General features: G+C 35.7%; 2 protein-coding genes, 1 non-coding gene and 2 pseudogenes across 4 annotated transcripts; 4 read left to right on the top strand and 1 right to left on the bottom strand.

Moving 5' to 3' along the window:
- The first annotated feature begins 31 nt into the window (after positions 1 to 31).
- On the top strand, positions 32 to 137 carry LOC112126880. The gene has a single exon (XR_002910277.1). It is a non-coding gene; the product is annotated as a U6 spliceosomal RNA (small nuclear RNA).
- A 59-nt stretch (positions 138 to 196) lies between these two features.
- LOC112126878 lies at positions 197 to 293 on the top strand (annotated as a pseudogene).
- Positions 294 to 356: 63 nt separating this feature from the next.
- LOC112126879 lies at positions 357 to 454 on the top strand (annotated as a pseudogene).
- Positions 455 to 963: 509 nt separating this feature from the next.
- Positions 964 to 10845, top strand: LOC106662597 (ankyrin repeat and zinc finger domain-containing protein 1-like). 2 transcript variants are annotated; one of them, XM_014386796.2, is made up of 14 exons: positions 964 to 1283; positions 1340 to 1531; positions 1593 to 1783; positions 2495 to 2609; positions 2666 to 2814; positions 4062 to 4287; positions 4344 to 4535; positions 4787 to 4924; positions 4984 to 5304; positions 5396 to 5569; positions 5646 to 5773; positions 5830 to 6463; positions 10235 to 10533; positions 10590 to 10845. In XM_014386796.2, the coding sequence occupies exons 1-10, from the start codon at positions 1145 to 1147 to the stop codon at positions 5422 to 5424; spliced, it is 1692 nt and encodes a 563-aa protein (XP_014242282.1). In that variant the 5' UTR covers positions 964 to 1144; the 3' UTR covers positions 5425 to 5569; positions 5646 to 5773; positions 5830 to 6463; positions 10235 to 10533; positions 10590 to 10845. The 2 variants fall into 2 exon arrangements, with proteins under 2 accessions (XP_014242282.1, XP_014242281.1); XM_014386795.2 differs by having other exon boundaries at positions 4984 to 5336.
- Positions 10846 to 14607: 3762 nt separating this feature from the next.
- LOC106662506 (acetyl-coenzyme A transporter 1) lies at positions 14608 to 20184 on the bottom strand. The gene is made up of 7 exons (XM_014386647.1): positions 19421 to 20184; positions 16384 to 16679; positions 16156 to 16310; positions 15901 to 16094; positions 15657 to 15841; positions 15474 to 15591; positions 14608 to 15411 (listed from the first exon to the last, which is right to left on the bottom strand). The coding sequence occupies exons 1-7, from the start codon at positions 19613 to 19615 to the stop codon at positions 15025 to 15027; spliced, it is 1530 nt and encodes a 509-aa protein (XP_014242133.1). The 5' UTR covers positions 19616 to 20184; the 3' UTR covers positions 14608 to 15024.
- Between the last annotated feature and the right edge of the window lie 9 nt (positions 20185 to 20193).

Below are 20193 nucleotides of genomic sequence, written 5' to 3'. Positions count from 1 at the left end.
TTTTATTTTCAAATTCATGTTCAAAAATTAAGTATTCACTTTGACAGTACATATACTAAAGTTGGAATGATACAATTAGATTAACATGGCCCCAGTACAAGGATGACGCGCAAAAAAGTTCTGAAGACTGCGGGTTCAGATTCTATCCGTCACATTGATCTTTTTATCTCAAATTTCATGTTCAAAAATCAAATACTTGCTTTGGCAGTAGATATACTAAAGTTGGAACAATACAAAGAGATTAGCATGGCCCATGTGCAAAGATGACATGCAAAAAAAAATTCCCAAGTCTGGGTTCGAATCCCCCATCACATTGACCTTTTTATCTCAAATTTAAAGTTCAAAAAATTAAGTATTCACTTTTGCTGTGCATATACTAAAATTAGAATGATACGATGGAGATTAGCATGGCCCCTATGCAAGGATGACAAGTAAAAAAGTTCTGAAGACTGTGGGGTAGAATTCCATCCATCACATGATCTTTTTATCTCAAATTTCCTGTTAAAAATGTTATTATTGTATTATCTTATCTACTGCAAGATCTAAGCAGTGAAATTGTTTGAAGCAGTGCACAATTTCTACGAGAAGTTTGGTGAAATATTGCCATGAAAAAACCACCAGACACTGTGTATGTGTTGAAATAAAAAAATATGATCCAGTTTGAAACTCCAAAAAATTCAATTTACAATGTTTTAATAACTTTTTAATTAATATTTTTGATAATTATAACTTATATAAGATATTTGTTTCTGAACTATAACAAAATGTATAGTAAAAGTTGTGTTATTGCTTTACTAAGTTCTCACTATAATTATTGAAGATAATACAATTTTATAAATTATTAGATTAAAATATTTTGTAGATATTTATATTAATTTTTGTTTTAAAAAGGGATTTTTTGTTGTGATGTTTGATACATAATTTTATTGATAAATGGTTAGTAACACAGTACACAGTAGAACCTCCTGCCCAATTCGTGTTGGCAGAAATTTTGACCCTTTTGGGGGTTTTGTGTTTATTTTTTTTTAAATCTTATCAGAACTAATTATCTAGTATTAAATGTACATAGTTTAAAAATTATAAAGTTTATTTTAAAACACCTTTTTTTAAAATTGAAAGTATTTTATCCCTTCTGTCTTGGGAAATGAGTAAAACAAAGCCAGCAGTAGCCAAAACATGTATGATATACAATACAAACGAGTTCACATCCTTGCTGAAAGACGTGAAAGTATGCCCATACATGAACTGTCAAGAAAGCCCACTGCCTCAGACAACGCTGCCAGGTACGGTTTAAAAGGGCCACATGAAAGCACAAGTTGTGTAATTTCTCCTCTTGCAGAAGTTAAACGAGAGTTGCCCATAGAAGACCTTTCCATATCCGACACCCTCTTCTGTTCATACTGCAACACGGGTTTCTTAAACAAAGAACAGCAGAGAGCGCACTACAAGCAGGACTGGCATCGGTACAACTTGAAGCAACACCTCAACAACAAGAAGGCTGTTTCGGAAGAAAGATTCTCCCAACTGGTCGGTAAGTGAGAAGAAATTTTACGTAAATTTTCCTTGAAACAAACATGTTTATTCATTTTCAGAGGATGATCTATCGAGTATATCCGGGTCGGAGAGCAGCGATAACGAAGAAGGCGAGACCGATGCAAAAATTTTGGAGAGAGAGGCTGAAAGGAGACTTTCTCACCTGATAGCCAGGAGGTCGAGGGTTCTTTTTAACAATAACGAGGGGCAGGTCATATCAGTCCATCGATGTGTTTTACTAGGGAAAAAGGTAAAGTCTATCATACCCGATGACACAAATGTCTATCATGTCCTCTCATTTCTACTGGCTGTATCTACGGCTTGTTGCCTCTCACTGCCGGGTCGCAGGGTTTTGTAGTTCTGTTTAATTTATTGTACTAAACAGTTCATATTCTACTTTATTTTTTTTAAACGTTTTCCACAGTGGGTCCGTCAGAATAACAGACCTTTGGTATGGGCACCTATATATCTATTCTCCTTATTTATTCCTTTCTAATTGGATTCTTCTTTTGGTTGTGATGCCCAATGTGATGGACATAGCGGCGGTGGTCTGCTTTTACACAGACTTTGTTGATGATTACCCATCGATATTCTGATGTCATACGAAGGATTAATTTTTTTTAATTTAACTTGCAAATGTCTAACTAGTTAATAAATAAATGTATTCATAAATAATTATATAAATAAATAAATCTACATGCAATAAATTACTAACAATGTTCATAAATATTAATAAATAAATATTTAACAATAGAAACATCAAATTACCAGAATTAATGACGGTGTCAAAATTATAACAACAGAATATTGTAAATAAATGGTGTGCAGCCCGCCAACACAAGACAGGTGGTGTCACCTTACTTTGTTAAATTAATTTCCTTTGCCATTCGAGTTGTTGTTTTTTTTGGCTATTTTTTTTAATAAAGTTCCGATCTTAACCCTAAACTTAATTGATTTTCAGGAAAAAGAAACAACAGACGACTATTTGGTTCAAGTAATATCCAAACTTCCTTTCCGGACAAACTGGCTCATTGTAATGCTTGGCGGTGGGCATTTTGCAGCTGCAATTTTCAAAGGTTAAAAATAAAGTTTTCATATGTAATTTTGTTTTGTAATCTATGTCCATCTCCAGGTGGAGAGGCGATTCAGCACAAAACATTCCACTGTTACACCGTCAGGGCGAAACAGGGTGGAACGCAAAGTTCAAAAGACAATAAATCTTCTCATTCTAAATCAGCAGGAGCTAGCTTGAGAAGGTACAACGAACAATCGATGACTCAGGTAAAGTCATAAAATATTTGTTCTTTTTATGTAAGGTCTTGGTTGAGATGAAAAAGTTAGTATCACAAGCGGGATTCGAGCCAAAGATCGTGGGTTCGAATCCTGCTCGTGACACTTAACTTTTTCATCTCAACCAGGACCTTAGATAAAAAGTATAATTAGATGAAAGAAATAATTTGGTCAATCAGGCCACTAAACATAATGGATTCATAAAATAATTTTAGTTATTTTAAAAGGAAAAAGTATATTTAACACTATCATCCCTTCAGATGCCATTTTGGTGCTATGTTGGGTGAGCTACAGGACCTGGCCGTCTCAGATATCTTTGAGCGTGTTGGGTCTGGACTTTTCTGATTTCCCTTTGGTTTAGTGGAATACCTTTTTTCAGCCTACATTCTTTGTTTTCTGATCCACTCTGTATCTAGTTAGAATGGCATACTTCTTTAAGAGAATAACATTTCATAATTAGAAGATACAAGGTAAAAGTAAGTTATTAACAAAATTATCTTGCATGTTGATGACCATTGCGCCACATGAACCACTTTCTTTTGTGATTAATGAAGTGGGGGTTTAGTATTTCCAAGCACTGTAGCTTTATGACATTTTGTACTTTTCCTATTTTCTCAGTTCACTCCTTTTAATTAATATACCATTGATTGTTATTGCTGCCATTTTTTTCCCTGGGTTGTCTTTGGTACCAGATTTCCAGCAGGTCTTCATTGAGCACTTGTTTCGCATTTGAATATGATATGGGTAGCAGATTTGAAAAAACTCATTGTTTTTGTGTTTTCTTAGATGCCAGTGATCTATCACTCCTCTGAGTTTTATACTGTCTAACTGTAGCGATGTGCTTGTCACTTTTGAAAAGGGTTCTTTAATCGTGAATTGACTGTGACTGGCACCTCTGGAGTTTGTCCACTTCTTTGGTTTTTTGTGGACCCATTCTAAGATGGAGTTTATATTTGGTATAGATATCCCAAGTAGAGGTTCTGAGCCTGTATATATGGTCCTGCAGATCTATGTATTATTCAGAATTCCATTGTGCCCTGTTTTGGAAGATTTTGGATGCATTCACTATTTTAGACTTTTTGATGTGCTAATGTTTATAGGGCTGCTGAGCTGTTTATTGTTATATTGTTATAATGATTTTTTTTTTTTGTGTGTGTGTGCCAATGGAAGTATCAATAAACTTTTCCTTTATTATGCATACAAACAAATATTAACAAATTATTAATTGTAACTTTCAGCATGTTCAAGAATTGGTTAAAAACTGGGGTCCTGAGATTAATAAATGCGACCTGATATTTTACCGAGCCGTCGGAAGGGGCAATTCAGGAGTACTTTTCAGCGGCACACACCCACTTTGTGTCAAAAGCGACCCTAGGCTGAGGAAAATCCCTTTTACGACAAACCGTGCGACTTTTAACGAAGTGAAACGTGTACATGAGATGTTGTCGAGTGCTTTTATATACGGTAAATATTACTGCTATTCAAATTTAAAATTGTTATTTAATCACAGTCGTTTCCAGAATCGAATGAAATGTTCAAAACGACGTTCTCGTCTCCGAAAGCCGTTCGTGAATGCTCAGAGGAAAAAAGTGATACCAACGTGAGCACCACTAAGAAAATTGACAGGGGAAAAGAAAGGCCGAGTCCTGTCCGGGAATTGCCAGATATCGTACAACATTTAGCAGCAATTTCAACGTCTGGAAGTGAAGGAGGTAATTACATATTATAAAGTCAATAATTTATTAAAAATTTAAAATTGCTTTTTACCTTAACGATCAAATCACAAAATTTATTAATATGATCTTGTTCAAAGAAAATAAAAATTTAACTCTATCTTATAATAAATGCAGACTTTGGATTGATTAGTTGTAAGTAGGGACTTAAAACCTAGTCCAATAGGAACTCTTGTATGCAATCTTTCATGTACAATGTTTTAATAAAATTTTGACTTTTTATTTTATAGATCTCAACTTTATTGTGGAAGAAAATGAAGAAGTAGTGTCGTTCCTCGATTTAAAAGAGTTCGATGACACTGTCCCTCAACACATTAAAGACAGGATGAACAAGAAGCCTAAAAAGAAAAAAAAGGAACAAGAGAAAGGTAATAAATTATTTATTAATAGGCAAGTTTCTTTTTTTTTTAAAGGTCATATTTTGTAGATACATTGAAACCGGAACTTGCAAAGTTTTGGAAAAAAATCCACAGTGCTTGTCAAATGGGTGACACGAGCACTTTAAAGTCGACATTGGACGAAAGGGACAAAAACGAACTTACTGATGAAGAAGTGTCTTTTGTACTTAACCAGACAAACATATCAGGCGAGACGATACTCCATAACATGGCTGCCGAAGGAAATCAAGGTTCAGTACGACTCCTCATGCTCCATGGTGCCGATCCTTGCCTAAAGGACAAAAAATCCTTAACACCGTATGATCATTCAATAGACAAAAATATGAGGAATATATTTAGAAGGTTTATGGGTGAATATCCTGACATGCACGATTACTCAAAAGTAATCATCAATGTAATAATTTATTTTTGTTGTGTTTTCTCATTTTTTTGCCATTTCAGTCTCATATTCCGAGTGCGTTGACAGATGAGATTGAAGCAGAAATAGCGGAGAAGAGAAAAGCGGCTAAAAAAGCCAAAAGGGCTAGGGATAAAGAAAAGAAAATAGAAAAGGAAGAAAAAAAGAGAGAAGAAGAAGAGAAAATTAGATTCTTGAACCTTTCAGACCGTGAAAAGGTATTTTTCAGGCTAAAACTAATTAAATTTCTTCCTTCTTGGCAAAATAATTATATAAAATTTTTTATATATCCAGATGGCATTAGCTGCTGAAAGACGGATTTTGAATTCCATGCCAGGAGGTGCGAATGTAGTTTTGGTCCGATGTTACACATGTGCTGATGATATCACTGGAAAAGTACCATTTGAATATGACAACTACAGGTATTTTTAGTCGTCTACCAAAATTAAAGAAATATCTAATACTTTGTTTATTTTAGGTTTTGTAGTATGCCCTGTTTAAAAGCTCATAGAATGAAAGGAAAACAACTTTGATGTGTTCAAGCTTCAGCATGAAAAATTATTGCATTTTTGCATTGTGATATTTGGCCGTGCGTAAAAATTCACTGGCATTCAATTGTCACATTTACTAATAAACTGTTGTCAAACTGCTGAAACAAAAGTTATTTTAAAAACTGTGAGATTTTCCATCCATTTTTACTTGTAAAAACAGTACAATAAATTTTGTTTGTTAAATATTATTTGGGAGGCTGTGAAAGCATGTTTAATTGATTTAACTTAAATTTTCCAACTCTATTCCAAATGCCTAGTTAATTGTCAAACTAAAATTAAGACAGTTAGAATTCCACCCTGAGATCATGGGTGATAGAAGATCGAAGAGCCGGTCTGACAAAACATCAAAAACGGGATTCTGGCATCGCGCCAAATCCTTGGCAAATCGGTACATCGGGATTGAAGAGGAGGAATTGAGAAAGAAAGTATCGCATAATGTAGCAAAGGCAGATCACTCGAAGCAATTCGACTTGTTAAATTTGCAAATTGATATGTTAGAAAAGAAACTGAAAATGTTAGAAGATCTAGCTATCGAAAATAAGGACAAACAATTGGGCAATAGTAAGTGATTGGAGGTAAATCAAATGGTATACGGGGTTTTAACTCGTACACGTATCACTCATACATGTTGAACTGTAAATACAAATTAGTGTATTGTAATATTAAGGTGTTAAGCTATTCTCTCGGGTCACTGATGATGTCTCCCTTCTTTAACTGCGACCTAAAAGATCTTCGTGTACCCATCTTTATTTCTACACTACTTAAGGAAGTTGAGACCTTTCTGGGTCCTCTTCACTCATTTCCCAAGGCATTTGCGTTATTTTTTCCAGTGGTTATAATGTTTTAGTCACATAGGACATGTTTTGATGTCTTTTCTGTTTCATGGCAAGTTGCTGTCTCTGTTTTTCCCATTTTTGAAGGTGGAAATTAAGCGATCATTGGCCAGTATAAAGGTCTATTATTTTTCTTTCCTGCCTGCTGAGAGAGTGGTAGATTTTTGTTTCCCTGGTTGAGATGTTAAGGAAATTCTTTGCTCGTTTTACACCTGGTGAATTTATCCAATGTGTGGTCATTTCTTTCTCCATCCGTTTGTTCAGTTGTCTTTAAGCATGCTTTAAGGCTGGCCATAAAAAAGCCTTGCCAGTTTGTGGTTCTGGTTCAAAGTGTGAGGTGATTTCGCTAGTTTATCAGCCTGTTCGTTACTTTGTTGCTTTTGATCCTCTCATGTCCTAGCTATTAGAGTTATCTGATTTCATTTTTCCAGAAGTTTGATACGTTACACATTCCCAGACCAGCTTTGAGATCTAAGACTACCTTTGTGCTGTTTGACTGAATGAGAATTTATATGTGGACCTTTAATCTCTTTTTAAATATTTCTTGTACACAGAGTGCTGTTTATATCTCAGCATGGAAAACTGTGTGGGTCCTAGAGGTTTCACTAGGTCAAAATTTAGTCTTTTGACTCCTGTCCCTACTCGCATGTTCTATTTTGGATCCAGTTTTGTATCACAATGATGCCCCTTAGTTTTCAGTTCAAGTTTTTATTTTTCCAAATATCTGTGGGTTTTTTTTTTTGTTTCTTTGTTTTGGAACATTCATTAAGTATTCATTAAGTACGGACCTATGAAATATCAAATTCCATTTTTTAGCATGATTTTTAGCATGACTAGAAATTCATAAAGCAATAAATAAATAACAAGTAACGAGAGCAATAAAGATTGATTGACACAATAAGTACTAAGAATAAAAAATTTCGGTGTGAAAACAACAGCAAAGGATAACAACAACATGAATAAATAAAGGTGCAGACCTACCAAATAACAAATTACATTTTGACAAAACTAACAATTTGAAGACACAAACTAATAAATTAATAACAAGTAACAGATGCAATAATTAACTATCAACTAACTATAATAAATACTACAGAATAAATACAGATCAAACGCTCGGGAAGCTAATAGCCGTCCTACGAGGAGGGGATCTCCGCCGGCCGCAGAAAGCCATCCCCGGGGAGGCTCTCGTCCAAAAAAATATGTGTGGTTGAAATAATTATTTGAAAGGTCTGTCATGTCTTTTTATTGTCATTTTTATTTTTTTTAGGATTTTATGTTGGCTTTATTTCATATTTTACTAAGACTCTTTTTGAACTTCTGTATGCCTTTCGCTGATATATGTATGCAATAGTGAATCCTTGTGCCATTTGTATATTGACCTTACCCATTGTCCATAGCTTAGTTTATTTTCCTTTATGACTTTCGGTAATACTTCATTCATGTCTGGCATTGTTAGACCTTTCCAAAATGGTATGATATACAAAGAAAGAACAGTCGAAGAACATCAGGTCTTTCTGTCCACTGTGATCTAACTAGATCAACCTTACTTGCTATCTATATCAAGGTGTACTCTTTTAAGAATTTGAGCACTTTCCTAGGTAATAATTTGCTAATTTGTAGTTTCTTTTACCTTTCTAAAATGGTGGCATTGTTTCCAAGCTAAAACTTTGCAGACAAAGGGGGCATGAACTTTTGTGCACTGTAACCTACTAATATCAACACGTGATGCCCATGCCTATTTGTATTCTAATAAGCAATATTTTTTTCATTTCTGGATCATTATATTATTAATACCAAAGTAGTGGTATGGTATTCAAAATAAGGATTCATAGTCACAGAGGTCTAAGGGTCCTCCAGTTCACTGTGAACTAACAATATGTTATATTGTCCTTACTGGATGGACTCTCGTGGACTAGCATGGACTCTCTTTTAAGAATTTGAGGAGTTTTCTAAGTAAAGCTTTGCTAATTTCTCAAGCTTTGTTTTTCCTTTCTAAAGTGGTGGATGTATCAATTCAATGGCCACAGAGGACATAAGGCTTCTGTAACTGTGACATATCAACTTGCTTGATGTCCATTACCCTCTTCTTATTAATACTTGGTTCATTTCTAGAGCAATACCTTTTCCAAAGTGTTGGTACTGTAACTTGGACATATTGGATCCATCAGTCCTTACCACATCTACTGTATAGACTCTGATTTATCCATAACCTCTTCTTTAAAAATTGATGCACTTCTAAATGAAAGCTTATTACCTTTCCAAAGAAGCATTGCCCAACAAAAAGTTCTCAATGCATTGGCCATGTTCTGTCTATACTTCTTCTTGGCAGTCGGCATGCATCTGTCTTCCAATTAGCCTGTTTTTTAATAGTAGTTCAATGTGCAATGGTTAACTTTGTCAGTTGTTTTAGTTTAACTTTCTTCAGTGGGCCTTGGTTCTGGTTCTTTGGATGTAACTGCTCTTGTTACAAATTTGCCCACTAGTTAAATTTCTTCATCTCACGTTCTGGCACTCAGATTAATTTGTCTTAGTATGTACCTTGGTCTTTCTCGTTCATCTTGGTCCGTCAATGCAATGCTAGAAGAGAAATTATTACAGTTTCATCATCGTATAGTCTAGTTGTAAGATGTTAGATTGAGGACCGAGTTAGCCGAGTGATTAAGGCGTCAGACCCTCAGCTAGTAGATCCCGCGGTCGTGGGTTTGATCCCCACCGTCGCCTCTGGACTTTTTCTGATGCCTAAGGGAACCATTGGCCGCAATTAAAAGAAATTGACACAGCACTCATCAATGGAAGGAGCGGGATCAGATCTCAGCGACCCTGAATTTGGTCCTAACCCCTTCAAAAATGAGTTTCTTCGATGTAAGAACACTGGCACACTGGGGGCCCAAATTCACACTTGTGTTGCCCCCCAAAAAATGGAGCCAGGGATAAAGTACAATAAGCTGTACAGCTGCAGTGCTCAGGAGGGAACTCCTACAGTTCTTGGTATCCATGTTAGATTTTCCCAAACTTCTAAGTTTTCATGCCTTTTTTGAGTATTTCCATGGGCAAAGTTTAATTATTTTTCATAGCTTGAAAGCTTGGGTTGTGTCCTTAGTGTTTTACTAAAGATATCATTTTTTGTTGTACTTTGGATCCATGGTGGTTGACCGTACTAGGATGCAAGTTATCAGACTACTCAAGATGTCTACATGGTCAATGAGCAAATCTCAACGCAAAAAACAAAAACAAAAAAACTCTGTTTTATTATTATGTAAAAGCTGTGTCATTTTTGTCTATTTTGTAATTACACACATTCCTGAGTTATGTTTGAGTGATTTTATTCAGTCTTCAGTGGTAAGTTTGATAATTTTTGTTTTATTTTGAAGGCTTTCTCTTGTCGGCATTACAGACTGTAATTGACTTAAATACATTAGAAATCTGTTATAATTTTAAGACGTTTTTTCTAAATAATGATTTTTGTGCATCTATATTTTTAAAAACCCTTTCTCAGGAACTTTGCTCCAGGTCGATGAAGAAATCGTTAAACCGAAGGAAGAGTACTTCGAGGAAAGTTCTGAAGTGAGCTGCTGCGAGACAAACTCAATGTTCACACTGGAAGGGTCGCTCAGCACTAGTTATCCGATACATTTCAACTCGCAATATTCGCTCGATGCAAGAAACGTCGGCATCGCAATTAACAAAAGTTGCACATTGACGATGCCTTTCATCTATAACGTATCTTGTCAACAGTCATCGCAAGAATTTTTTGAAAACGACGAAGAACCAGTTTGCACCCTCACTTATAACAAAGTAAGAACGAAACTCGTTTGTAGACGTAAATGTTCAAAATTTTTCCATGGTTCTAGGAAACTCGGCAGATCGTGATCGACTATAGGAAAAACAAGGACGCCGAATCCAAGAGGATTTGCATCAACGAACTCGGAGACAGTCTTGAATTGGTACAGGCGGAGATAGTGGGCAGGGTTGTTTGTTATTTGCTCGGCATTTTTCAAGAAATGCCACAAACTGACACTGTTATTTTTGAAGAAGCAAAAGAGGACGAGTCACTTAAATAATTTTATAATTAAACACTGGTATTCAGCCCAAATAAAATTTGACTACATTTTTATTGCTGGCATTGTATTGCATATGCTCCTGGCGCAGTGACCTTCTCATGATCAATGTATTCAGCCAGTATTGACAGTTTCAGCTTGCTCAAATTGAATGTAATAAGTTTATTTCCTCCATTTATATGCTAAGTTGTAAAATCAAGAATAATTTTCTATTCAGTAGGATATCAAGAAAGTTAGTGGTAATTGCAAAGTTGCAATAAAAAAAGTATATACCTTACCCAACACTTTATTATAGTCTTTTTATCATTTGGGCTGTAGTAGCTTGAGCTTGCTTAGATATTTTTTGCTTTGCACCTATTTGCTCATCAAAGCCCTTTGGATTGTCTGTAATGTGCCTAGGGTTTTTTTTCATCACAAGATGATGCAGATGCTTTCAGCGTAGTTCAAGAGATTGTTTTTCAGCATTGCTTTAAATCAATCTACGCACGAGGTTTCTGATATGCTGTGCTTCATTTTAGTCTTAATTTGGATTTCTGATCATTTTTGTCATTCCCACCGTTCTAGTCACACACCCACTACTGAAGATGGTAAGAAACTGAAATGCATCTGACATCTAATCAACGAGAATAAAGAGATCAAAATGGTCAGAACCGACTAAACTAATAAGCAGACCAGGATGATCGGAAACAAGATAATTTTATCGCACGCTTCAACACAATTTGATTTTGAGCATGTGCTTTCCAAAAGCACTGCATAAGGAGATATTAATAAATTGAAAAGTGTACAAAGGCTAGTTACCATATTTGTCCCTCAACAGCTAAGGAAAAAGCACTGAAAGTTCCTGACACCTTAGGCACACAAAAAACATTTAAAAACCCATATCTAAGAAGCATAACAAAATTCTGAAAAAAATAAAATAAATGAGATGGCTACAACGTTAACCGAAAAAATGATATGACACAACATTGACATCCTTCAAAGTGGTCCTGGATAATGGAGATCTTTGGAAGATCTCTCTCTATATGGTACACTGATATATCAAAGATGGAATGAGGTAGTAGGTTGGGCCTAATTTCACCTAGCTAAACTCCTGGGACTGGTCCCAACAATCTTTCATATGAGGTCCATGCAAAAACTCTGTGCAGGAGGTTGTAAAGAAAAGTATGAAAAGAGCACTTGCATTTACATATTTTCAGACGGTTAGGCAGCTATAAAGGTACTAAATGTGTCTGCTTTTAGCTCCAAACTAGACTGGTATTGCTAACGGCCCTAGGAGAACACAACAAGGTTATCTGATGGGTTCTGGGATTTATGTATAAAAGGAAATGAACAAGCTGACCAGCGAAAACAGGGGCAACCCACTCGCCCATGGAACCAGAGCCATTAATAGGGCGTTCTATTGACGTAGCTGGAAAAATTCAAGCACTGAATAAAAGCACCAGTTATTAAGCCCTCTTAACTACCACCTAAAGAAGACAGACAAAGCTAAGTTTTAAAATTTCAAGAAAAAACACATTAACATACATACATATTTTGTGAATACGAGACACTGAAAAAAGTGCTTATTTTTATGGAAAAAAGCGACGTTCCCATACTATGGTCTTCGTATGGGTTCCACTATAGATCGCAGTAAAATATAAGTCCGTGTATGTTTAGCTGTCATAATTGACTGTATTATTTCAATTAATTATACTTTTTATCTAAGGTCTTGGTTGAAATGAAAACGTTTGTGCCATGAGCGGGATTCGAGCCAAAGGTGGTGGGTTCAAATTCTGCTAGTGACACTAACTATTTATCTTAACCAAGGCCTTAGATAAAAAGTATAATTCATTGAAATAATTAGTACGGTCAATTTTGACTGCTAAACATATATTGATTAATGTAACAATTAAATTATTTGGAGATCATGAGGTGCGGTCTGGTGTGACATAGTTTTAGAAAAAACATTTTCTTTATGATGCCAATGTTTAGATCTTTATTGAGATCATCTTCAGGGCCTGGAATTTATAAACATTCTTTGAATTTTACAAATACATGTAGGATGTGGGATAAATGCATTTATACAATTCTAGAAAATTTTAGATTTATAAAAAAAATGAATTTATAAAATGCTTGAAAATTTTAGATTAAAAAAAATGAATTTATACAATGCTAGAAAATTTTAGATAAAAAAAATGAATTTATACAATGCTAGAAAATTTTAGATAAAAAAATGAATTTATACAATGCTAGAAAATTTTAGATTCAAAGTATTCGTACTCACTCAAAGTGTTTGTTTTCTGCGTAGTTGTGTCATTCTTGGGTATCGTGTTGAGAGTGCCAGTGAGATACTGATCAATGAAAACAAACACTTTGATTGAATCTAAAATTTTCTAGCATTGTATAAATTTATTTTTTTAAATCTAAAATTTTCTAGTATTGTATAAATTCATTTTTTTCCCACATCCTAAGTGTATTTGTAAAATTCAAATAATGTTTATAAATTCCAGGCCCTGAAGATGATGTCAATAAAGATCGAAACGTTGGCATGATAAAGAAAATGTTTTTTCTAAAACCTACGTCAAACCAGATTGCACCTCATGGTCTCCAAATAATCATTGGTTAACGCGCACTAAACACCACACATAATAATAAAAAGAAGTAATTACTTTGCTAACGCTCCCCGTGGCATAAGTCACCAAGAATCGAAACTTGATTAACAATAGTTAAAAATATGGCAAAAATGGAAAATTCTAAAGTTTGTAGGATGAGATGAGGAATCAGTGTCCGACCGGATCGAAGTCACATAGCTCAAGTGGTTAGAGCAATGTTGAGCTGAGTTATGGGTTCCAATCCCGCTTGTGATACTAACTTTTTCATCTCAACCAAGACATTAGATAACAAGTATAATTAATTAAAGTAAAATATAAGGTTGAATTTCTTATTTGACCCCCCCCCAACCCAAACAAAGACAAAAAAATGTGTAATGACTGATGTATTCGTTCCAAATATAACATTTTTGGTTGCTTGGGGTGGTTTTAGTTACCATAAAAATGTTATAAAAGCCTTTTTTTAATTTATATTTAAAAACTTTACAAGAGAAGGTTCAGAAGGTTAAAAGTATCACTATCAATTAACTGAATAATCATTTTATAGTTCGAAGTCACATTTTGGGTGATACAAAAATAAAATTTTTCTTTATTTTCTTCTGGACTATTCGAATAACAAATTCTCAAATGTGATTAAATTATTATAACAGAAAATAGTAAACAAATTTTACAATAAAAAATATTTCTTCTTAAATAATTCTTAAAAAAATATTTTATTTTTCTTAAAGTCTAAAGTTATTATTTTTTAAATTCACTATTTTTTGTGGTCCGCTTGACCAATTAGTAACATTCAATTAATTAAGGTTTTAAGTTGAGATAAAAAAGTCAGTGTCACGAGCGAGATTCGAACCCACGACTTTCGGCTTGATACACCGCTCCTCTACCACTTGAGCTATCGTGACTTCGATCCACTCGGGCACTAACTTCCCATCTTGAAAAATGGCAAAAAGGAGGGATTGAGATGGGAAGTTAGTGCCCAAGTGGATCGAAGTCACGATAGCTCCAGTGGTAGAGTAGCGGCGTATCAAGCCAAAAGTCGTGGGTTCGAATCCCGCTCGTGACACTGATTTTTTTTATCTCAACTTAAAACCTTAATTAATTGAATGTTATTATTTTTTTATAGACAAATTTAACCCAGATGTAAATTGATTTAATAACTAAATCATCCTTGAGGGCATATTTATTTTGATCTTCACGGTAGAGGCTAAAATAAAATCACATTATAAAATTAATTAAAGTCTCTTCCAGAATTTATTTTAGAAATTCCACAGAATAAATCTAAGCTGGAAAAAAATTTCCATATTGTCAATTTCTTAATTTGATATTTAGCAGATTTTTGTGCAAATTAGCTTTGTTTCTAGCAGCATTTTCAAATCGTACAAATTGAACAAATGTGGGCAATAAGTTAATGTTAAAGCTTACTCACAAGTAGTTAACATTATTAAAAACATAAACCAGCAACGAAAATACTTCTCATGATAAACATATCACATTTTAAGATTAAATATAAATAAGTGATAATATAAAAGTTACAAATATATATGTTCAAAATATTTTCAACGAAAAAAGAAAAACGAGACAGAAATTTTTTTATCAAACAACGTTGTCACAGCCATGAATGATTTCAGACGGTTTCATCGTTATAAACTCGAGTAAGATTTAACTTTCCAGGTTTCCAACGGTTCGTCTTGAATGTTTTTAACCGACCTCCGTCCCCATCTGTACCATATGAAACCGATCAACGAGCAAATGAACGTTTCGATGTAATACCCGTCCAACCATGTATGGCACTTCCCGCCTTGTGTGTCGCAGACTTTGAGCGTGGCCTCCGTCGAACAGTCGAGACCCGACGTCGAGCAACTCTTCAGCGTGACATAGTCTACAAGCCAAAGGGCCAATGTCGAACTCCAAGTGCCGCCGAGGTTGCACAGTGTATTGAATAAAGTCATATAAGTGCCTCCTGCAGCTGTGTCTGATATGATGGCGAAAAATGACATAATTTGGACGTACATTACTGTCATGATCGACTAAAAATTAAATAGAATATTATACAAGAAATAAATTTATTAGTAAATTATAATTAACTTACACTATGTACACCTAGTACGATTAGAACTGCGACATAATAAATTGTTGGCATTCCATCTTGGCCAACTAACTTTGGAGTTATAAATACAAACAATGCAGCTACAAAATTGTAATACAGCCTGTAAACGAAAAGTGTATTTAAGAAATAAAGTTATTAATTTTTATTGTTGCACATTTTACTCACCGATATGGCATTGCTTTAAAATAAAGGTTAAGAGGTTTTCCAGGTTCATTGAATTTCGCTACCACTATAGGAAGTACGATCTGCAGTGGCACGAGTGGAACAGCCAAAATTGCAAGTTTTTCCTTAGGGATTCCACCCTGCATCAGTTTCAAGCCTGTCAAACCATCACAAGCAGCAAAGCCAATCTGCAAAAAATATCATAAAATCATTTCTGTACAGATGAATTATGACAAAGTCGACAAACCTTAGCAGTTAGTAGCACAAAGGCGAAAAATTTTACATTCGGAAGGCACAGGATGTTAATAAGGAGCCTGTAACTAGATAAAATCGCTTCTGAAGATGATACACCCATTCTGAGCGGTTCATACTTTTCACTTTTAAATACTGCAATTAGTGTAGTGACCACCAAAAAAGATATACCAAGGAGAAACATAAATCCTGAAATTTAAAAAAAGTGAAGTATGGCAAGTTTTAATTATTGTATTTTGTTTTGATTTACCAGGTAAAGTGATTATTCCAACATCTTTAGGCTCAGAACGCAAATAAGAATTACAAAAAGAAGCACTTTCCAAGGCGATGAATACAACATAGCCTAAAAAATAGCCCGTAGTCTGTCCTACACTATTACACGTAGATGCGTAACTTTTATTTTCTCTAAAAACATAAATAAAATGTTGCAAAATATTTCTGCTTATTTCTATTGGGTCAAATTTCCATTTCTTTTTACTTTTTGAGCATCGTGAGCGCCCAGCCGTCCAGCGCGATGTCTTGTGTCGCTGCTAAGGAGTTCATGATGAAAAATAGAACCGTCAAGAGCATGATCTGAGGGTTCTCTTTCGTCTCGACATTGCCCAACCAACTGTCAATATTCATTGAGCTGAACAACATGGAGATGCCGATCAAATATTGTGCAGGGACGAGCCATGTTTTCCGCCTCCCGAATTTTTTTATGTAGAGCGAATCGACTAGAGGTGCCCACAAGAGCTTCAGAGAAAAAGGCCACAGGGCAAAACTGAATTCAGCCTTAAAATAAAAAAAATAAATAATGAGAATCACATATATTGTTCAACATTGTTTTAGATTGTATGTACTCAAGTAATATTTAAAGAAATGTGAAAGGCACAAAGGTTGCCAGATGTTGAGTGTTGAGGTGTTACATTATTAACAAAAAGAATTTATTTTACTAGAGAAAAACTGGGAAATGGAAAATAAGTGATAGATGTTTTGAAAGGAAGTCAAAAGAAAAAATCTGGACAAATTATCCAAAATTAAATTTTTTGAGAAATGTCATTAGAAATGTAAGACCACTGAATGAAGAATTTTTTTAAACAAGGGTTTCAACTATGAGATAAGAGCCCTCAGGGTGCTGGTGTTTTGAAAAAAAAGCTATTTGTATGTCGGGTTTGAATGCAGGGACGCTGGATTCGAACCCGGGACCTTTACCTTACAGTAATGAGCTCATGTCAACACCTCAACTGCTTTGGCCACCGACATCTCTAATGAAGAAATTAAAGAGAGGACTAATAATAATAAAAGTTACACAGACTGGACCAGCATTGAAGATTGTAAGAAGCCAGGATGGTTTGACCCCTTGTTCACGTCATCCAGTCAGTAATTGGATGTTAATGAACACTCACGATCAAGTTATGGTCTTGAAGAAAAAAGCAAATTCAGTTGTTGCTGCCAAGCTTTCGACCTATTTAAGGTCATCAGGGCAAAACACTCTTAAATATGTCTACAGAATGACATATTTAAGTTTTTTCAGGTGACATCGAATTTCCTTGATGTCTCAATGTTAACATTGCCAAGGACTGAACAGTGTCACTGTTAAGATTCCGTCTCTGTAATTAACAAATCTGTCTGCATTGAGGATTAATATCCAGGGTGAAAAAGAATTGTTGGGTCTGTGAATGGCAAAAAACAAATGGGCCAAGGTTTGGCTGGAAGTAATGACAGAGCTAAAAATCGTGAACTGAATTTTTTCTTCAAGACCACACCTTGATCGAGTGTTCGTGAGTGAAAAAGTAGTCGATACTTCTAACATTGAACAGTTGGATGTTAAGCCCACCTGTACCACTGAAATTAATCTAATGCTCTGTTATAACCACCCACAATCACAAGTGCTCTGTTGTGTCTGACAAAATGAGAGAAAAGCTCAACTTTGACAGACCCTTCTAAGTGGACATAAGACTATGGAGGCATTTGGAAAAAAAAGGTGGCCTCCAAATTTCAAGAAGTATCGCTAATATGGTACAAAGATGGGCCGAAGATGGAACTGTAAGTAGGCATGAGGATAAAAGGGCCGAATTTCACCCTTGCGAAACCCCTTGGACTAACCCCAACAATTTTCCAAGCTAAGTCCATGCAATACAAGTGTCCCTGGATGCAATCTGTGCACAAGAATTAATTAAAAAAAATATGAAAGGTGTGTCCAGGCACTAAATGTGTATAATTTCAACTCCAAACTGAGAAAGCAAAGTAAGATTACCTTACAGTGGGTTCCTGGACATGAAGGTCTAGAAGGAAACAAACGGGCTGACCAAGTAGCCAAAAAGGGGGACAACAACTCTGACACTCATGGGACCAGAACCACAACTAAGTACTCCGGAGGTTGTGCTTAAGTTAAAACTGGAAAAATGGATTGAGAAATAAAAACTCAAACGTTCCAAGTATGAGCCAAGCTAAGAGATTTATTGATCTCTCAAAATGAAAGGTGGAGGAACTCATCTCTCTCAGCAGGCAGAATTGGAGGATTATAGTCCTCTATACCGACCACTGCCCTCTTAACTATCATCTTTAGAAGATGGGCAAAGTTGAGACAGAAATGTGCTGGCTCTGTCAGGAGGAACCAGAGACATCGGCACATATCCTTTGTGAACGTAAAGCCTGTTTATGGTACAGCCAAGAGGCACCAAGGAATGTGCTCATTTTCATAAGGAATAGTGTACTTTCCCTACTATTCCAGGTATAGGCTTTAAGCTATAAGGGGTTCCACAAAAGACCTGTTTAGGTCACAGTGGAGGGAAGAACTGCTCACCCCCCCCCCAATAAAAAACTGCTCATTGTGGTGGCATCTTATTCACTTTACTTTTCTGTATAGAGCTTATGTATGACGTATGCAAAACTCAAAAGTGTAACTGTGTAAACCCTATTCTGAACCAAACTACTCAAGAAAAATTATTTATATTAGCCTACTTTCTCTACATATGGAGTCAAACCATTCCTTCACCAAGCAATCCCATGGAACTCACCTAGTTCAAGCAGGAAATACTATAGCCTGAAACTATGTACTCGTCAACTTCATACAACCTACAAGTATGCCTAGCAAATCTATCCATATGTTTACAAATAATGGTCTCACATATATGACTGTCTGAAATGCCTGTCAGCTTTGACAGTTAGATGTTCCAAGGTTTGCATCCTACTCAATGTCTAACCAACGTGTACAGTATGTCATAAAAATACATGATGATGAGGAGGATACTAGGAAGTGGGGTTTGTGTTCTCCAGGCACTGCAGCCCTCTGGCTTGTTGTACCTTCCTAGTTTCTTAGTTCAGTGTAATCTACTCAATCTTTCTTCTCAGAAGTTTTAGGTCATTATAAAGCTACATAAAACAAGGGCTTATGTTTAAAGATATCTAGACTGTTATTGTTATGACTGCCAAAGTAGACAGTTAACAATGTGAGGTTTAATAGAATTTTATACGAGGGTAATTAATTAATGTGGATGAGACATCAAGGTGTTATATGGAGTACTGGGTACCTGTTGAGTGTAGGACGCCCCTTGATTCTGCAAGATGAAAGGTATGGCAGCCGTGAGGCCGAGTGGGACCCCCTGCAAGACGTAGAGCAGGACGAGGAGGATGATGTTGGTCCTGTCTCCCCGAAGATCCGGCAAGTCCTCAACTTCCGGCATATCCAGGATACCACCGCCTTTCCTTTTCCTGAGCTGGGACATCAGTGGGTAGGTTGTCGGTATAGGACGATTGTCGAAAAAGCTTTCGAGCACTTCGGCAGTTCTAGGATCGGGGTTTTCCCAGAGAGACCGGTGGGTAAGCGTTCTACTGACCTTTCACTGAGTCCAATAAACCCAATCAAGCGGCATAACGACGAATTTCATAAAGTATAACAACGTAAGGTTATAAAATGCCATTGGTCCACGTCGATTTCCACCAAGGTCGTCGAATTGGCAAAATAATCGATGACATCTTTTCAACGTGGTCCTTTAATACTCATTAACCTTTATTAAACATCAACTCACGCATGACCGTTCTGTAGGGTACGCGGTCACTCGAAGACCAAGACCCAAAAGTAAAAGCGTGGTCGTAACCTACCATCATGGAGGCATTTAATGTAAATTTGAATTTGGAAAACCCATTGACCGTAAAATTGACCATGCTAATTTTTGATTTATGTATTTAAACATTTATTTCAATGAAAAACGATTGAAGTTGAAATTAAAGGGAAATAATTTAAAAAAATGTTGGCTGTTTTTGTTTTGGGTTTTGTACGGAATAGTAAAAGAGCGGTCTGTAG

Source organism: Cimex lectularius, unplaced genomic scaffold, assembly GCF_000648675.2.
Source record: "Cimex lectularius strain Harlan isolate CLEC.00 unplaced genomic scaffold, Clec_2.1 scaffold30, whole genome shotgun sequence".
In the NCBI taxonomy this organism is placed as follows: Eukaryota; Metazoa; Arthropoda; class Insecta; order Hemiptera; family Cimicidae; genus Cimex; species Cimex lectularius.
Note: the sequence above shows the minus strand (reverse complement) of the source record. Positions and strands in the feature narration are given on the sequence as shown.

Excerpts from the sequence above, each read along its gene's own strand:
- LOC106662506 (XM_014386647.1), bottom strand. The coding sequence starts at position 19,615 with ATGTCCCAGCTCAGGAAAAGGAAAGGCGGTGGTATCCTGGATATGCCG. Across the intron at positions 16,680-19,420 it reads GGGCGTCCTACACTCAACAG|GCTGAATTCAGTTTTGCCCT; the intron begins GTACCCAGTACT and ends TTTTATTTTAAG. Across the intron at positions 15,842-15,900 it reads TTGTGCTACTAACTGCTAAG|ATTGGCTTTGCTGCTTGTGA; the intron begins GTTTGTCGACTT and ends TATTTTTTGCAG.
- LOC106662597 (XM_014386795.2), top strand. The coding sequence starts at position 1,145 with ATGAGTAAAACAAAGCCAGCAGTAGCCAAAACATGTATGATATACAAT. Across the intron at positions 1,532-1,592 it reads AAGATTCTCCCAACTGGTCG|AGGATGATCTATCGAGTATA; the intron begins GTAAGTGAGAAG and ends ATTCATTTTCAG. Across the intron at positions 2,610-2,665 it reads TGCAGCTGCAATTTTCAAAG|GTGGAGAGGCGATTCAGCAC; the intron begins GTTAAAAATAAA and ends GTCCATCTCCAG.